At 43.8% G+C, this 18,221-nt stretch overlaps 1 protein-coding gene across 1 annotated transcript in view; it reads left to right on the top strand.

Moving 5' to 3' along the window:
* LOC308132253 (zinc finger SWIM domain-containing protein 6-like) overlaps positions 1 to 18,221 on the top strand; it is a 48,731-nt gene that overhangs the window by 15,728 nt on the left and 14,782 nt on the right. The window contains exons 2-8 of the mRNA XM_080499259.1: positions 8,730 to 9,086; positions 10,195 to 10,343; positions 12,158 to 12,308; positions 14,133 to 14,312; positions 15,697 to 15,867; positions 16,015 to 16,161; positions 17,466 to 17,576. Of these exons, the coding sequence (XP_080355385.1) occupies positions 8,730 to 9,086; positions 10,195 to 10,343; positions 12,158 to 12,308; positions 14,133 to 14,312; positions 15,697 to 15,867; positions 16,015 to 16,161; positions 17,466 to 17,576 (1,266 nt within the window). The remainder of the gene's footprint in view (positions 1 to 8,729; positions 9,087 to 10,194; positions 10,344 to 12,157; positions 12,309 to 14,132; positions 14,313 to 15,696; positions 15,868 to 16,014; positions 16,162 to 17,465; positions 17,577 to 18,221) is intronic.

Here is an 18,221-nt window from a genome sequence, read left to right as displayed (position 1 = left end):
AGAGAGTGGTGCTAACATCAACGTCAATATTTACAGGAATAGCCCGCAGGCAAGCAAATCGACCACCTCGATTCAGCAGAGACATATTCAACCTTTGTCCTGCTTCCCCTCTTCACTCCACACTCTCTCTCGCTCGTCTTCATCCTGGTTATTCCCATTCGGTGCAGCAACCTGCTCATCACCTCGCCAGGTGGCTGTAATATTTGTCTTTGCGTTGCCTTTGTCGTGTGTGTTTGTGTGTGTGTGTGTGTACAATGTGCACCTTGTGTACATGTGCGTAGTGTCTTTGACAAGGCCACCGGTCTGACACGTGTGCAGTGGCTGCTCTGGAGATGCTGGATGACGCGTGTCAAGTGATATTAAATGTGAGAGAGCCTCCTCCCATATTCACCCCACCCAAACCTACTCCCCACTCTGCTTGTCCTACCACCGTAGATTGTGTCCGCTGTGGTTAGTGTGAGCTATGACACTTTTCACAGGTTGTGTGTGTGTGTGTGTGTGTGTGTGTGTGTGTGTGTGTGTGTGTGTGTGTGTGTGTGTGTGTGTGTGTGTGTGTGTGTGTGTGTGTGTGTGTGTGTGTGTGTGTGTTGCATCTGATGTACGAGGCCTCATGTCTCTGTGGGTGGATTGGACACTTTGGCCTACATACGTTCTCAGAAGGTCAATGAATAGATTTATTGTGCATCTACTATACCTGTCCCACATTACATATGCTTTTCTCTTTGTAGACGCCCAATGCAAACAAATCAGTGTGAATGTGGTCCCTTCTTTGTGAGCCTAAATGATAATTGCCTGGTAATTGATAATTGATAGGTGTGGATATAAGCGATTGTGGCACTGTTTTTTTTTTCTTCAGAAAGAGGTCAGTGTTGCCAGATTGGGCGGCTTTCTGCCCAATTGGGCTATTTTTGTTTACGTCAGGCGTGGAAAAATACATTGGGCTGGTGCAACTTCGTGGTTTGGGCTGGTTTTTATTGGAATGGGCGGGTTCTAAGATGTGACTGGGCTGGAAACTGTCAATCTGATCTGGCAACACTGAGAGAGACATTGCTGTAAATCCAGGTCACTCTAAGGCCGGTTACACCACAGTTTAGCGGTTTGAAAAACGAGGTTTAGAGTTATCTTGATAAAATAACTCTAAAATAAAGGTTAATTTGCTGCACCAATGCTGGCTTTACAAAAGTGAACCTATGTGGTTGATTCAGTGTGTGTGTGTGTGTGTGTGTGTGTGTGTGTGTGTGTGTGTGTGTGTGTGTGTGTGTGTGTGTGTGTGTGTGTGTGTGTGTGTGTGTGTGTGTGTGCGCGCCCCAGTTCTTGTCAGGTAATATTTTAGAAGTTGCGGGCCAGTGGGCTTGAAGCTATAACAGGAAAGTCTAAGATGGTTCAGGGGGATGTTGGTCGGGAACATTGGGCAGAGACGGCTTGATGCCAGTATGGAGCTTGCGCAGGGAAACGCAGAGCAGCGAGCGTGACCTCAGTGACTCCAGGAAGGAAAGGGTTAAACACAAGCCAGCATGGCTGCATGGGCTGCGTTACGCAAACTGGCGGCTGGCTGGAGCTGAAAGGGGAAGTGCTGAGCTCAGAGGAACACTGGCTCAGAGCCATCGCTCCCTCCTCCCTCCAGAAACTTCCCCCCTCAGTTCGCTTCCCCACCTCCCTCTTCCCTCCTCCCCGCTACAGCTGAGCGCTCCCCATGCTTCCCACCGCCAGGCGTGGTGATGTGTGTTTGTGTGTCTGTGTGCCTGTGCTGGAATGCAGCTTCCCCCTCGGCTGGGGCCTGTGTGAGTGAGTGTGTATGTGCGTGTGTGTGTGTGTGTGCGTGTGTGTGCGTGTGTGTGTGTGCGTGTGCGTGTGTGTGTGTGTGTGTGTGTGTGTGTGTGTGTGTGTGTGTGTGTGTGTGTGTGTGTGTGTGTGTGTGTGCGTGTGGGTGTGTGGGTGTGTGTGGGTGTGCACGTTTGTGTGTGTCTGTCTGGAATGATGCCGCCCCTTGTCTAGTGTGTGACGTCAGTACACACAACGGGTCAGCTTAGGGCTAGGCAGCACTTTGTGTGTGCGTGTGTGTGTGTGTGTGTGTGTGTGTGTGTGTGTGTGTGTGTGTGTGTGTGTGTGTGTGTGTGTGTGTGTGTGTGTGTGTGTCATAGGAGGGGAAAACAGGGGAGGAGTCAGTTATTGGAGAGAGAAAAAGGAAAGAGGAGGGGCTGTTGGTGAGCAGAAGGAGGTTGACTGCAGGGAGTCACTGAAGCCAGAATGCGTGCATGCATGAAGGCATCATGAGCGTGTGTGTGTGTGTGTGTGTGTGCGTGCGTGCGTGCGTGCGTGCGTGTGTGTGCGTGCGTGTGTGTCGGGTGATTTTCCAAATGAAACGGGAAGGGTAAAGAGTGTAAGGTTATTTCCTGGCGTGGATAAGTGAACCTAAAAACGTACACACATTCTGACATGTGCGTCCACAGTCATGCTGTAGTTTTCAGCCCAGCACTGTTATTAGCGCCCAGCTATTTTCATATGCAAATAAATTCCTCTCACTTTCAGCCATGTTAGCGTTCACAGTGGCTTTTTGTCTGTGTGCTGTGCTTTACACAATCTTTTTGTGGGATTTTGTGAAGTTTGTTCAGCTTATTCACAGCATTTTTTTAAATATATATATATATTTAAGCCTATGTGTCAAGTCACATGTTTTGAATCTGCTTCGTTAAAGCAATTAATAGTCAAGATTTATGGGACATAGTTCAAATTTAAGCAACAGAAATACATCTGGAATTGATTCCGACAAGCACAGCAAAAGTCATGTTGGCACTTTTTCAATGTAAATTATGTCTAAGATCCAACAAACACCCCCCCCCCCCCAAAAAAAAAAAAAATTTTTTTTTTTCCAGATTCTTTGTCCAATTCTTGCACATTTTCCAACTGAGAAGTCCCTTAAACCAGCTGAGACAGGCTTAGTTTCATTCGGACTTGCCTCTTTCGCAGGCTTGACACCAACGTATATAATGTCTCGACTGTATAGGTTTGTCATTAGAAAGACACTCAAGCACTGAAGTAGCAGACAATGGCTTTTCGATGGATCCCATTACCTCCATCTATAGCTTGCGTGGCTCTACTGGGACAGACCTCTCCTAATTACACACATTCATTTCCAGCCAGCTGTAATTTCATTCACACTAATGAACCTAGCACATAGATTGGGATAATGTATAGTTAATGTACAGAGGGGAGACGGAATTAGCGGCTTGCTGGCTTCTCTGGTGACAGAAATTTGTTGAATGGCAACTAAATGGGGAGTTCACCCAATACAAAACCATTGCCATTCTAAGATTACACCTATTAAAGTCATTTTAGACATGGCAAATATTAAACCAGGGCAAATGGTTGCTTTGTTTGTTTGAAATTTTGAAAGCACAACCCTCTTTTTCTCTGGTTCTTCTTTAGCTCTACCAATGCAAACCATCTTTTGAATTATTGCACTGACAGTTATATTAAGTAAATTGTGACCACTTCTGGAACTACCCAAAGCCATTGCCAGTGGCCTGTTTGACATGACTTAGCATTGATGCCTCAAACAGGAGGGAACTGTCAGCCTCGCCAGTAGTCTAGGAATTACTATTCGCAGGTAAGAGGTACTCTGGCACCTCCCTATGTAATACAACAACTTCTACGGATCACCAACGTGATGATGTGATGTATTAATGGTAGATGGGTAGTCCCGATCCTCAATTTCCAGTGTTTTAACTGTAGCTAAATATTGAGCCTAATAATGAAGCGTTCCTTTATTAGTGTCTTACCTACATCAATTTTACAAAGAAGCACGAGGAACGTGGATTTTATTTAGTATGTATTGTTAGCTTTTATATCCAGCACACAACCATCTGCATCCTTCCTGTTCTGTCGCCATTTGAACAGTGGCTTCTTTTCTTACCATACGGGCCTTCTTTTCGACTGTCAACCTTGGGATCAGTCAGCAGAGCACTAAGACCGACTCTGTCTGACAGTCTCAATCCAACAAAATTAGAATCCAATCTGAAAGTGATAGTTAGAAAATTGCAAGTCATTCCTGATGTGCCGCATGGCAACTAAGTGGCAGCGGCCCAGTAGTCGACTGTCATTTTAACCGCCAGCTCTTGACAAGTGCAATAACCTACAGAGCCGTCATGTGCACAACCGCACCGAGACACACACACACACACACACACACACACACACACACACACACACACACACACACACACACACACACACACACACACACACACACACACACACACACACACACACACACACACACACACACACACACACACACACACACATACATACAGATATTCCTTTTCTATCATCACTATGATTAGGATTCAGATTTTACTGGCATTGAAATTCAAAGGCTATCTCAAAACATTAATTTATGCTCATTTGCACAAGGGTGTGTGTACATTGCTGTGCACACCCGAGGAGAAAAAGACTTTTTGGTCCACCAGCAAGTTTTCTGCGTAAATACTGAGGCCCCTGGAGCTCGGTTGTGTTATTCCAGCCTGTCCCACACCTAGGACACACACATGCACACACACGCCTGGAGCAAGGTCTCCTGCAGAATAGCACAGATCTCTGTTTATCATCTCTGTATGGGTTCTTCCTTATAGGACCACACACACTTGCACTCATTGTTACTCACACGAGCTGGCCTGCGAAGACGCTGAAAGGCCTTCTATTTGTCTTTGTAGCCTTATTAATTGGACCAGTTCAAGGAGCCGCCATGGCGGAAGTGCTTCTTTAGCTATGGGTGGGATGGCAAGGTGGGGGTTGCCCACCGGTTCTCGACCCTTCCTCGACCCACACCACGGCCTTGCTTTTCTTCAGTTGTGGTTCAGATCTCCTTTCACCCGAGACTCTCTGTTCAATCCAACCAAACAGATTGGATTGCAGTCCAATAGAACTTTCTCTGTGAGGCTTTAGTTTTCTATCTTTGGTCAACACCGAGCAGGATTCCATGTTAAAGCTCAAGCTGCTGCAGGTGGTCTCCTCTGGATCAGAGAAGCTCGAGCAGGCCAGAGTGGGATTTAGGTGTTGCTCTCTGCCTGTCTACAGCTCATGAGGTAATTTGATTAATGCCCAAGGCTGAAGTGAGACTGTGCAGACCAACAGGTCTTAAATATCTATTTGCTTTCTCCACATTCCCCCATTTGCTTTTGTTGACTTGCTTTCACACCAGCACATTTGTTTCATCTTGTTTCCTTCCCTGAAATCTATCATGTATTCAGAATCTATCACAGGCACACAGAGGGAAACTCAAACACAGCGGATGAGTGCCGTCTGAACCGCATGGTGCCATATTAGATTTAGGTGACAGTCACTCATGAACCAATTCAGCCAATAAACTTAATGACCTTCCCACCGCTGGGTCTGAATTTTCTCTGTTGACTCGGAATCTTAATTTGATTGCGAAAATATATGTATGTCGCTCAATCTAATTTTGTTCAGGGATTTCAATACACTGGGCACTTTTGTGCTTAGGCAAGCAAACCTTTCAGACCCCGGCCTCGATCCCCACCGACTGCCTTCATGTGGGAATCTAAATCCTGTTTTATAGGAAGCATATAAAGGCCTCATTCTTCCATCACAGCATATGTATGTATGTATGTTGGAAGAGTTGTAATTCTTAGTTTTGGACTTTCCCTGAAATCAGAGCAGTAGTTCAGTATTTCAGAGGGCCCCTTGTTAAAAAACACAGAAGTGGTCCCGAGATGGTCAAGAGTGCATGTTGGCTTATCGGCACTCATACAATTGCAAAATGAAAAGATAGAGCGTAGGGCAATTTGGGGGAATGCTTTGATGTGGGACCCCTAAAGAGTGCGGGTGGTCCATAGGCGGTGGGATTTGAACATATATATATGTGTGTGTGTGTGTGTGTGTGTGTGTGTGTGTGTGTGTGTGTGTGTGTGTGTGTGTGTGTGTGTGTGTGTGTGTGTGTGTGTGTGTACATATGCTCATTCTTGATCTTTCTTTTAGCACACTATTCTTTCTGCTTTGCATAGAGCTTTGGGCCAAGTGTGATTTCACCAGGGCGGTCAGAAGGGGTTTCTAGGGCAACCTCACAGAGGCCTTGTTCTAAAAATGGCGGCCATGGTTACTTTGAAAGCCAACCCTGGCCCCTTGAACATGCACAGAAAAGAGCCCTGAGCACCACTCGGGGAGGGGAGCTGGGTGGACTGGGTGAGGGGGAAACCAGGCTCTTTAATAGCTAGCACATGAGACATCGAAAGTTTCATGGGAGGTGTGTGTGTGTGTGTGTGTGTGTGTGTTGTGTGTGTGTGTGTGTGTGTGTGTGTGTGTGTGTGTGTGCGCGCGCGCGTGAGTGTAAACAGTAATATCCCTGTACTCAGCGCTTGGCTAAATTAAAAGGGCATTTTTGGCGCGGGGGGCAGTTTTTGGTGCCCAGACGATTGGACGGGGAAAGGCGAAACTCATTACCTACCCATCTGTCAGAGAGTGAGAGAGAAAGAGCTGTGGGAATGTGGATGGAGGGAGGGACGGATAAAAAGGGTTTGGAAGGCGAGAGAGTGTCCATGAAAGCGAAGGGAATCGCGACAGAAATTTTATGTTAGTCTTTTATCACTATTTAGTTTTTCATACTCCATGTGTTGGGAGTTTTCCTTTTTTTCTTCCTTTTTTTTTTTCTTTTCTTTTTTTAACAATAGTATTGCCATGAATTGTTTGAATGGAAAACATTCGCAAAAGAACATGGGACTTGTTTTTACCAACATCTGATTGCGTGCGTGCGTGCGTGCGAGCGTGCGTGCGTGCGTGCATGCGTGTGTGTGTGTGTATGTGCGTGTGCGTGCGTGTGCGTACGTGCGTGTCTAAAAGAGTTTGTGTTTGTATCAGAGGTTGGTTTTTACTTTGAGCTCCCTCTGCTTCACATGTTTTTGATGTTCTCTTCTTCTCTCAACTCTCCGGACTCCGGGGCCACCCTTGAAACACAAGCTTCGCTCTCACACAGCACACGCACACACAAATGTATGGCACCTATTAACAGCCTTTACTCATCTCTATGTTGTTACACAGCAAAATAAGTTAGCTTTCCATTGTACTTGCAGCTGCACCATGTAAACCTTTTTGTCTCCTTTTAATATGGTTTATCTCTCTCTCTCTCTGTCTTTCTCTTTCTCTTTCTCTTTCTCTCTGTGTCCCACAGCTGTAGACATATAGGCTTTGATCACTGCAGATGCAAGTGGTTGCCATATTTGATCCACACCCCTCTTCTGTGGATATTGTTAACGAACACGCACTTCCTCTGCCAGCTGGCTTTCACAATGGAAACTCATATCTTCATAGCAATGTTTAGCAGTTCTGCGCCGTCAGATATTAGCAGCCAACACTTCTTAGCTCTGCGGATAATGTTTAGTGAAAGGGCATGCATAACAAAGCATTGTCACTTCTACTTTTGTCATTTTTTCCATTTTCAACATTCATGCTTGTGGAGATTTTCAAATGTTTCGGTGACAAAACTAAATCAGGTCTCCTTCAAACTACTCTATATTTTATTTATTTCCCACGACCTGCTTCAGGGGACAATGCAGACTATCAGGTCTCGACAAACAACATGTTTTATTTTTGTATGCATTGTCAGGGTACATGCAATACTGTAGACAAGGGTTGCGATCCTGTTTACTACTTTCTGCCTTTCTCTAGACGTTCACCTGCCTTCTTTACTGCACAACGGCGCAAGCAAAGCGTCTTTGACCTGACCTCTGTTTAGCTAGCTTGTATGAGCCCATTTCCATCTATATCCTATGAAATATTCAACTCCTGCCCCTCCCTTTTTTACTTAATGCAGAGGCCCAGAAAACACTTTGATATATGCGTTAATACATGCTTGATATCGCAGCGCTGTGTGCGCTCAGCTCTTTGATAAACATATTAAAGATATGTATGTCTTTGCCTGGTCCACATGAATTTCAGAGATCTCTCCTGAGCACATAAATGAATTCATAAGCTACTTTCCGTCTCTCCTAACCACTCCCATTATTAATAAATGCATGATCTCATGCTGTGCCTCGATGTATGAGCACACGTGTGTTTCTCTCATTATGCTTACGAGTGTGTGTGTTTTAAGCCACTGGAGGAGGACTCCACCTGGCTCATTCATATTCATTCTCACATAATGACAGGCCACGCCTCTGGATGGTGCACTCAGGACAAGATCAAACATTGTATTCAAACAAGAGAGTGTATAATTCAGTGCGGAACAGTTGTGCCCGCTGCTCACTTCCTCCTTTCCCTCTCAGTTCCTCTTGCTGTGGATGAAGATTTCTGTGGGGCTCATTTACTTTTACTTAAGTGTGGAAGCAGTGGACTGCAGCTGGTCCTGATCATATCTCATGATAAGGGAGCAAGGGGCCTTTTGGCAGGTGACTGTGGCCAACCGAGTCTGTTAAATTAACATAACTCTATCCTCAGAGGGATCGTTCTTTTATAGATTTACTCAGCGGTGTCATTTATTAAAGGGCACATTCAATACGTGGCTACAGTGATCCTGCTTTAATAGTTCGACAGATGAAACTTCAAGTTGCTGCTTTCGTGCAGAGATTAAAGGTCTGGTGAGCTGAGAAGTTGGAACTTGAACTTTTTTTTTCCTTTATGTTTTCGAGGAAATGATACACCTCTTTACAGTGAAACGAGCATAAACCATTCTACGCACTAATATGATTGCCTTTTCCTTTCTTCCCCACCTTCTTTAGGTTTCCATCTCAGCGGCACAGTGACAGACCCTGCTACACCCTCGTCTCCAGAGCTCGTATGCAGCGTCAGTGTGAGCTTCGACCGCTGCAAGATCACAGCAGTAACGTGCACCTGTGGAAACAAAGACATCTTCTACTGCGCCCACGTCGTGGCGCTTTCCCTCTACAGAGTACGGAAGCCCGAGCAGGTCAAACTGCACCTACCCATCTCGGAAACCCTCTTCCAAATGAGCAGGGACCAGCTGCAGAAATTTGTCCAGTATCTGATCTCGGTGCACCACACAGAAGTGCTGCCCACCGCACAGAAACTGGCCGACGAGATCCTGTCGCAGAACTCCGAGATCAACCAGGTCCACGGTGAGTGAGCGCGCGTGAGAGGTGGCAGGCGTGCTGAGGTGTCACGCAAACTTCAAGTGTGTCTTTCCGCCTCTACATATACATCGACTGTGTGATGAAGCTAAAGTGAGGCAGGATCAATGTTGCTCCTTAATGAGACCCAGACTGTAAAGGAGTAACTGCCTCTAATCAACACTATAGACCAGTTTTCTGCCTCCGAGGGACAGGACAAGGGGGGGGGGGGGTGGCAATACAAGAGACATTGACGAAAAGTGTGTATCAGTCATCATCAATATCCTCTGTTAGAAACAGAAATGGGATAAAGAAGGTTTCACAGAGCCCGGATGCATCTTTTTGTTAGAGGTTTTTGACTCTAAAGTGATGTTCAGAAAAAGGGAAAAAAAAAAAAAAAAAAAAAGAGGTCATGAAGAAATTTTCAAAATAACACCACACAGGAAACAGACCTGGAGGAAGGAAACAGAATCAGGGCTGAATAAGAAGAGGCAGAGACTTCTGAAATGAGGAGATCTGCCAACTCTACGTCAATAACTCCAACGAAAAAGTCCTAGTGCCACTGACAGACTTTACAAATCAAGTGCATGTACACTCATCACCAGACTTGTAAGAATTACAGCTATTGAACAGTTTCCGCGAAGCTTGTTTTTCCAATGGAGCACGTTAATGGGTTCCGTTAACAAAGGTAAAGATAGCCTAAATATTTGATCAAATTTGTATTGTGTTGAATTAAAAAACAGAAGAAATAGCAAAGAATATTGTTATGTTATATCATATCACATCACATCACATCACATCACATCACATCACATCACATCACATCATATGATGCAAATAACTTCTGTGCTTTCATTAAATGAAATACAAATCAATTTTCCACCCAGCCATCCATAATTGAATAAATGTTTGCAATTTCTTCGATAGTCATGTAACCACAGTGGTCTAATGTGCTTTTGACATGACCTTTTCTCTGATTCTGTGTGTGCGTGTGCGTGTGCGTGTGTGTGTGTGTGTGTGTGTGTGTGTGTGTGTGTGTGTGTGTGTGTGTGTGTGTGTGTGTGTGTGTGTGTGTGTGTGTGTGTGTGTGTGTGTGTGTGTGTGTGTGTGTGTGTAGGGGCCCCGGACCCCACAGCAGGAGCCAGTGTGGACGATGAGAACTGCTGGCACCTAGATGAGGAGCAGGTTCAGGAGCAAGTCAAGCTCTTTCTGTCCCAGGGAGGATACCACGGCTCGGGCAAGCAACTCAACCTGCTCTTCAGCAAGGTCAGGGAACGGGAACATTCACTCTTCCACATAGAGAACATGACTACTGAGATGCAGCACATAGTCGACCCCTGTTGGGCATGGTCCCACAAGCCCCCTCTGCCTTGCACGCACAGGCCCACCTCTCTCCCGTTTGGGTATTTCTAAAGGGAGGATACACTTATACACTTTCATTGTGTCCTCTTAATAAATATTTCCACCCTCTCTCCAGTGCACTTCTATTATCTTTTATTCCCTAAAGAAATGGGAACAAAAGATAATACTTAATGCACATACATTAAAGGGCATGCTGTCTCTTAGCTGCAGCTAATTGCAGGAGGGGGAGAGACTGTGAGATAAAGAGAGGGGGGGGGGGGAAAGGCATAGAAGAAGGGAAGGCTTGCACTCTATACTACTGTGTCCCCATGATTAAACGACTCCGTGCAAGATATGTGGTTCTTCTTGTTGCCGGGCATTACACTGACAGAGCTAGGCCAGCATTAATGTGATGTATGCTATGTAAAGACTGGGAGCCAAGGCCATTATCATCCAGCCTGTCCAGCTTTTAGAAAACTCTCTCGGCTTCATGCTCTTTGTTGAAGGTTCTATTCTTTCAGCACACACACACACACACACACACACACACACACACACACACACACACACACACACACACACACACACACACACACACACACACACACACACACACACACACACACACACACACAAACAATCACATGTGAACCTGTATACATGCATACGCACCTGCAGTGAGAGTCAGGTGCACACACAGAATTGGCCTTAAATCATAGAAACACACTCACTATACTTACATTCATTTATCGACTGTAAATAGAAGGTGAAGGCCATAAATGTATATGTGGTTCAGTAAGATTGAAAGAAATCCAAGTGTTGTTGTGCTTCCAAGAACAAAAAGATGCTGACCACTATAGTCTACAATAAACGAGTCCCTCCTGCGATGAGGAAACATTTTCCAGAGAGAACAAGTGAAGGAAAAAGAATAAACAAGCCGCTGGCCAAGCAGAAGGAGAGAAAAATGTTAGATTCCGTTGTTGCTAAATTGCCAAAGTTATTAATGCAATCTATTTTTCAACACATGAATTTATATTATACATTATTTTAGAGTAGATTTTATGAGAGAAAGTTTTTGTTTTTTTTCTTCTTTTTAATAAAAGCTTCACTAACCACTGTTTAACCTCAATGTTTTCTGTAAAAGTAAAAAAACAAAAAAACAAACAATTGCTGAACAAATTCAGACCTTTCCAGTCGAGGACTGTTCAAACTTTAAGTGAAACCAAAAATCCATTTAAAGGGCACAAAACTAGTTTGAATAGTTATTGATTTTTCAAGTCAAGTTTGAAAACTAAAGATAGTAAAAGGCAAGCGCAAGCATAATATTTTACTAGCAAAACAGTGTTTCAGCCTTAATATGGAGATATGGGATTGCATTATAAAAAACACTCTGGGGTGTATATGCCAATATTTGTAAACATTTAGACACGTGTTTATAACACATTATTTTCATCTTTGAAGCAGATGGATGCACAGTATTTAGGTGATGACTATGTTATTAAATAGTACTAAACACCATAAAACAATACAATAAAATCAGTCTGAACGACGGCATGGAAAAGTTGTGTACCTTATTAAAGCCACACAAATGTATCGGTTTCCATTGTGTGCCGGTTTGTGATTTCATAGTAATGTGTGAAAGCTGTGCGAGCTGTTTGGGCATGCACAGGTCTCTGCTGGTGTAAACTGCATGTGTGTTTATATATGCAACCCCCTCTCTCTATCTTCTGCTCTTCTAGGTGAGGGAGATGTTGAAGATGCGTGACTCCAACGGAGCGAGGATGTTAACACTGATCACCGAACAGTTCATGGCCGACCCTCGGCTGGCACTGTGGAGACAGCAGGGCACCACCATGACCGACAAGTACAGACAGCTCTGGGATGAGTTGGGTGAGGGGAAAAAAAAAAAAGACACACGTACACACACGTGCACATAGGCCCACTCGCAGACACAGTCCCATAAATGTCCATTTGCACAAACACACACCGACACACACCTGCAGTTCTTCAGTTGTATACACAGACTCAGACAGATCTAGCAAGGTGGATGATTGAACCCAGACACTAATACAAAGGCACACGCGCATATTTTTTTTTTTTTGTTCTGTTTGTTTATTTGTCCTTTGTGTCCAAGAAAGCCCACACAGAGAAACACACACTCGCACTCGTCACTGACAGCCCAAATCTCTCCCTCTCGCTGTGACTGCGGGCTTGGCAGCTCAGTGTCTTTGTGAATTACGAGCCATTAAACGCAGCTCCTTCTCTCCTCATCAAAACCTCCAACATAATAACCTCTGCTGTGTTTTCAAACATTTGTCATTATATATTTAGTTGACGTGGCAGAGTGCTGCTCGCCGTGCGCCGGTTTGGTTTGATATAGTGCGTAGCTCTTTCGACAAACGTACTGTACCTACAGCAAAACACTTCCACATGAGCCACAAAACCAACAGGCCCGTCACCGGGACGGCAGCCGTGTTGTCTTCTGTCTGTTGTTTCCCCTCTAATGCCTCGGTGGATGCTGCCGCTGCCGCCGCCGCTGCTGTTATTGTTGTTGATGATGTTCGTTTTCTCCCTTTGGTCTTGTTCTGCACTTTGTGAGGACAGCGCAGTGATCTCATCTGTTTCAATCCCACGTATTTTTGGAAGTGTGTGTACCATCTCTTTGAAGTCCACACTTCAAACCCTTCTTCCCAAGTCCTTATCACTACCCCTGATGTGTGGTGAATGCTGCCTCTCGGCGCCTCTCTCTCTCACTCTCTCTCTCTCTCTCTCTGTCTCTCTCTCCCTCCCTCTCCCTCTCTCCTTCTCCCTCTTTTGTCTTTCTTCTCTTTGAGTCGCAGCTACTCCTCTCCTCCAGACACAAAGCCACGCTTCACTCACTTGTCCTCACCCATGTCTCCTCGTCCAAATCATCTCAACTCCCATTTCGTTTCCTATTCCCCTTTTTTTTCTGCTTTCTCTCTGTTCTGCACCTTTTGTGTGTTATTTCTTTTTTCTCTCTTCAAATTCTGTCTCTGTCCTTGTCTTCGTCCTTTCTCCTAAACTCTCTCTGCCTCTACACACACACACACACACACACACACACACACACACACACACACACACACACACACACACACACACACACACACACACACACACACACACACACACACATTAATTCTTAACAATCACGCACACATATTGGAGTATACATATCTTAAGCAGTCTTGAGAGTAAAATCCCAGAATGTACTTGTATCCCCAGAGACATAGCCACTTTTCATATTCTGTTTGTTCCAATTTACTCCAAAATGATGTGTGTGCAGTCAGCGTTGCCTCGGGACTAGTTAACTTCTCTGTTTTCTCAGAGTTTTGGATTTCACTGCAAGATGGCGGCAGCACTGAAAATGTGCTCCAAAGGAGCAAGAAACAATGTTATGATGTTGCACATCTTTGAAGACTTGCCTCAAGCCTTCAATCTCGCATGATAACTCCATTTAGGATATTTCAAATCTCAGAAGATACCCTATCCCATGTTGGGTGACTCATTGTTTACGTGATTGTCACAGATGGGGTAGTGTGAGAGGTAACGTGTGTGTGTGTGTGTGTGTGTGTGTGTGTGTGTGTGTGTGTGTGTGTGTGTGTGTGTGTGTGTGTGTGTGTGTGTGTGCGTGTGTGTGTGTGCGTGCGTGCGCGTGCGTGCGCGTGCGTGCGTGCGTGTGCGTGTGTCCAGGTGCCCTGTGGATGTGCATCGTACTGAACCCGCACTGCAAACCAGAGCAGAAGTCATCGTGGCTGCGCCAGTTGCGCAGATGGAACAGTGTGGACGTTTGCCCCTGGGAGGATGGTAACCACGGCAACGAGCTGCCCAACCTCACCCACTCACTGCCTCAGGGTGCCCATGGCAACCAAGGTCAGACATTGATGAGTTTTGTATGTCCGTCAATAACAACATTTACTTTGTAATGCTTGCGCTATCAAAGCCATTGTTGCATTTTATAGTCTTGGTTTATAAGAGGAAAAAAATTGACAATAATTAATTATTAAAATTTTACATATTGAGAAAAAAAGTCAAAATATGAAGAATCAGCCATCAGTCAAATTTTGCAACTTCATTTATTCCGCTGTCTTACAAACTAGAAACTGTGAGCCACGGATTACGTGATTGTATAGTTGTATTAATCATTGAAATACTGTGTTGGTCTCAATCTAAGACAACCTCCTCTTTACACAAGCTTCATATTTGGAAAAACATTTGTTGCCCAAATCTTGTTTTCAGGAATTTTGTTCTCTAAAATAAAAACACACATAACAGCTGTGATTAACATTTTTAGATACCGGTAACAGGGCGCAGATGGCAGCTTCCCAGCACAGCTTTGTCAGACTTCTCAGATGTTTCCTAATTAGAATTGTATACACTGTCTTCATTTTCCCTCACGGGTTTTGAATTCATGCTCTGGTTACTCTTGCGCCTCCCATAGCGTGTCGTCCTCACTGCTATCCGGCGCAGTTGAGATGCAGGGTGTCAAAGCTTTTGACTTCTTTTTTGATAATAACATCTCGCACCTGTAACTGGATTCTCATCCCCTCGGAATGAACATGACGTCAATGTTCATCACACGCACCAGACGTGTGACTGGCCCAGCCAGCGCTGGTGTCGTGACCCTGTGCAACATCGGGAGCTGAGTATTGGAACCCAAATATAAGAAATATTTTCAAATGTAGTTCAATGAGCCGTATTCACGATAATCTAAACTGCTACATATTGTGGCCCCTTTTGCTTCGCAACACCTACTTGATGAACGAAAACTGTATTTTATTTGGGGCAAAAAACTGAAAAACGGTGATACTCTTAGTATAAGTTTTCAGACATAGTCCGACATTGTATTGTATTGTATTTCAATAAGTGCCCCTGTCATGGGTTAAGTCAACACTAAATCTAACGTATAGTTGAACAAATTTTCATGCAAGCTATATTAATTTTGGCATTATTCTTGACAACATAGATCACTTCTTCCTTTTTGTTGTGACTGCCTTATGCTGTATTCTAAGGTTTTTGTCCCGTTTCCTCTTAAAATGTTTCTATTCTTTCAAAACACCCCTGCACATGAGTAGATTTGTTTACAGTAACTATGCTAATTTCCTCAAATTTAATATGTTGACAGACTTTAGATTTGGGATTTTCACACATGAAAAGCAAGTTTAATAACTTTTAATGTGATTCCTACCCTGTTTTTCACTCATCACATGAAGACTGCCAAGCATTAAATCCTTCCTTTCTCCTCCTCCTCTTCCAGAGATGCGTCCCCACAGGACTGTGTTCACGCGGGCTATCGAAGCCTGTGACCTGCACTGGCAAGACCGACACCTCCAGCACATTATCGCCAGTGACCTCTATGCCAACTACTGTTACCATGACAACCAGGAGGGTTCCCTCTTTGACTCACGCGGCTGGCCCTTGTGGCATGGTGAGTCCGTGCGTGTGTGTGTGTGTGTGTGTGTAGGTGTGAGTGAGCACATGTGTCAGATAAGTTATTTATACCCAGTTAGTGGGACTGAGATCATCCTGCAGCCAGCGGAGGAATACTGAGGCTGAACCTTCATCTCCTTCTCAGAACATGTCCCGACGGCCTGTGCGAGGGTGGATGCCCTGCGCTCGCACGGTTACCCCAGAGAAGCCCTCCGACTGGCTATCGCTGTGGTGAACACGTTACGGAGGCAGCAGCAGAGGCAATTGGAGCACTTTCGCCGGCACAAGAAAGGTGAATGTAAAACTTTTTCTTTTCATATTACAGAATTTAAATTGGCAAGTGAAACGTTTCAAACATTACCCACGCAACAAGACCCACCACACTGCAATATCGGAATTAAATAAATAAATGAAAGATGTTACAATGGGGGTTTTTTTTCCTCTAAAATGTAGGTCCATTTTAGTTCATCTATTCATCCTCTTAAATGTAACGTTTACCATTTAGAATTACATTCCCAAAGTGCTAAATCAATGAGACTTCATGAATCTTTATCATGTTGTCTTTATATTTCTTCATGTGTGTGGTTTGTGATTGTGGCCATACCTTTCCCAGCCTTTACTGTGTTATGAAGCAGAGCGAGCAATCTTTAACACACTCAAATTTTGATTAATGAAAAACAGAATTAAATAGAATTGTGCAAATTTGTCATAATAATTTGACATTCACGTATATATTGAATAAAGAGCATAGCTGTGTTGAAGGTTACAAGGTGAAATGGACAAAACACACAAATTACATGACAGGAAGAGTAGCTTTTGAAAACCAGGTAACATTTTCTGATTAGATATAATAACACTGAGCACGACTAGGGTCAAGTGACAGCTTAACCCTCCACAGTTGTTCCCCTCCGTGGGAAATGAATTGTTTACTCTTGTCTCATATGACCATTATAATTGGATAGCATTAACAACTGAAAAGTCTTTGAAGAATCTAAACAAAACTGAAGACTTGAGGTCTCCCTCTGTGTACATATGCTCACAATATCATGGACATTTACACAGTAATTATATGGCATTATATGGCTAACACTTGTTAGCTAGTTATTGCCTGATATAAAGGCAGGGTTTGTTTTTTAATATATAAAGCATAGAGAATTGATGATTCCAATCTGACCTCCAAGATTTGATATTAAAAATAATGATCCCTAAAAAGTGCTATAAAATTGGTTTTTTTTAAAGTTCCCGACATCGAATTACTGAAATTGTTATTGGGCAATAGCAAAAGTTATGACCCACATATGTTTAGGGGATGAGTAGGTATATCTGTGGTAACGCAGTCAAGTAAAAGGCAATAGGAAAAATGACAAAAAGCACAACAAGTAAGTTTTCATTGATATAAATAAACACTTAAAATGGAAAAGCAATTCAGGAAAAATAACTCCGTAGGATAGAGCAAATAACTGGAAACACACGACGCACGCACGCACACACACACACATCCACACACACACACACACTTTCTGCTGATTCAGCTGTAACACACAGAAAGAGAAATGTTGTCTGAATAACTGCATCTCTTTGTGCTTTTCCTCTCAGAGTTGCTCCATAAAGGCCATACCTCCATCACCAACATGGAGGGCTGGGTGGGACACCCTCTGGACCCTATTGGCACCCTGTTTAGCACCCTGACGGAGTCAGGACGAGCGGGTGAGGAGGGCTCCAACACGTGCTTAGATCTCTCAGGTACTGCCTTAAATTTGCTGGCATCCTGAATAAAAGAAGCAAGAATAAAAAACAAAATAAAATCGCACATAAACTTAAATATAGCATTGGAACATCAAATTTCAAGGCAAGTCAAATCCAGAGAAAACCATACGGTTTGTTTAATGTATGCTTTCTTAGCACAAGACTCTGTAGTGTGTAATATATGCCATGAGATGTTGCTTTATAATAACATAGTGTAAGCATAGTTACCATATACACAAATAGCCTTAGTATAAAATGATTTGAAAAATAGTCATGAAGTTCATAGACTTTTGTTTGTCTGGTATAATTCTCATAATATAAAATCGAATCAGAAATATTTTTTAACTCCACATACTGGGGTAGTCCAAGCCTCATATTAATAAAAGAGATGGAAGAAAATGTGACTGCGCCGTCCAGTCGTGGTATCGCTCAATATTTCCAGATTGCGTGTGGGACAGGGGACCTTTTTGTCTGGAGTTTGAATGTTCGCCCTATGTGCGTTGATTTTTTTTTTTCTGTGGACTTTAGTTTCCTCCCACAGTCCAAAAACCCCTGATTTGAATGAAGCTTTATAGGATATGGATGCAAGGATGGAGTAAATGGAAA

The sequence above is a fragment of the Blennius ocellaris genome (genome assembly GCF_963422515.1).
Source record: "Blennius ocellaris genome assembly, chromosome: 7".
Taxonomy (NCBI): Eukaryota; Metazoa; Chordata; class Actinopteri; order Blenniiformes; family Blenniidae; genus Blennius; species Blennius ocellaris.
Note: the sequence above shows the minus strand (reverse complement) of the source record. Positions and strands in the feature narration are given on the sequence as shown.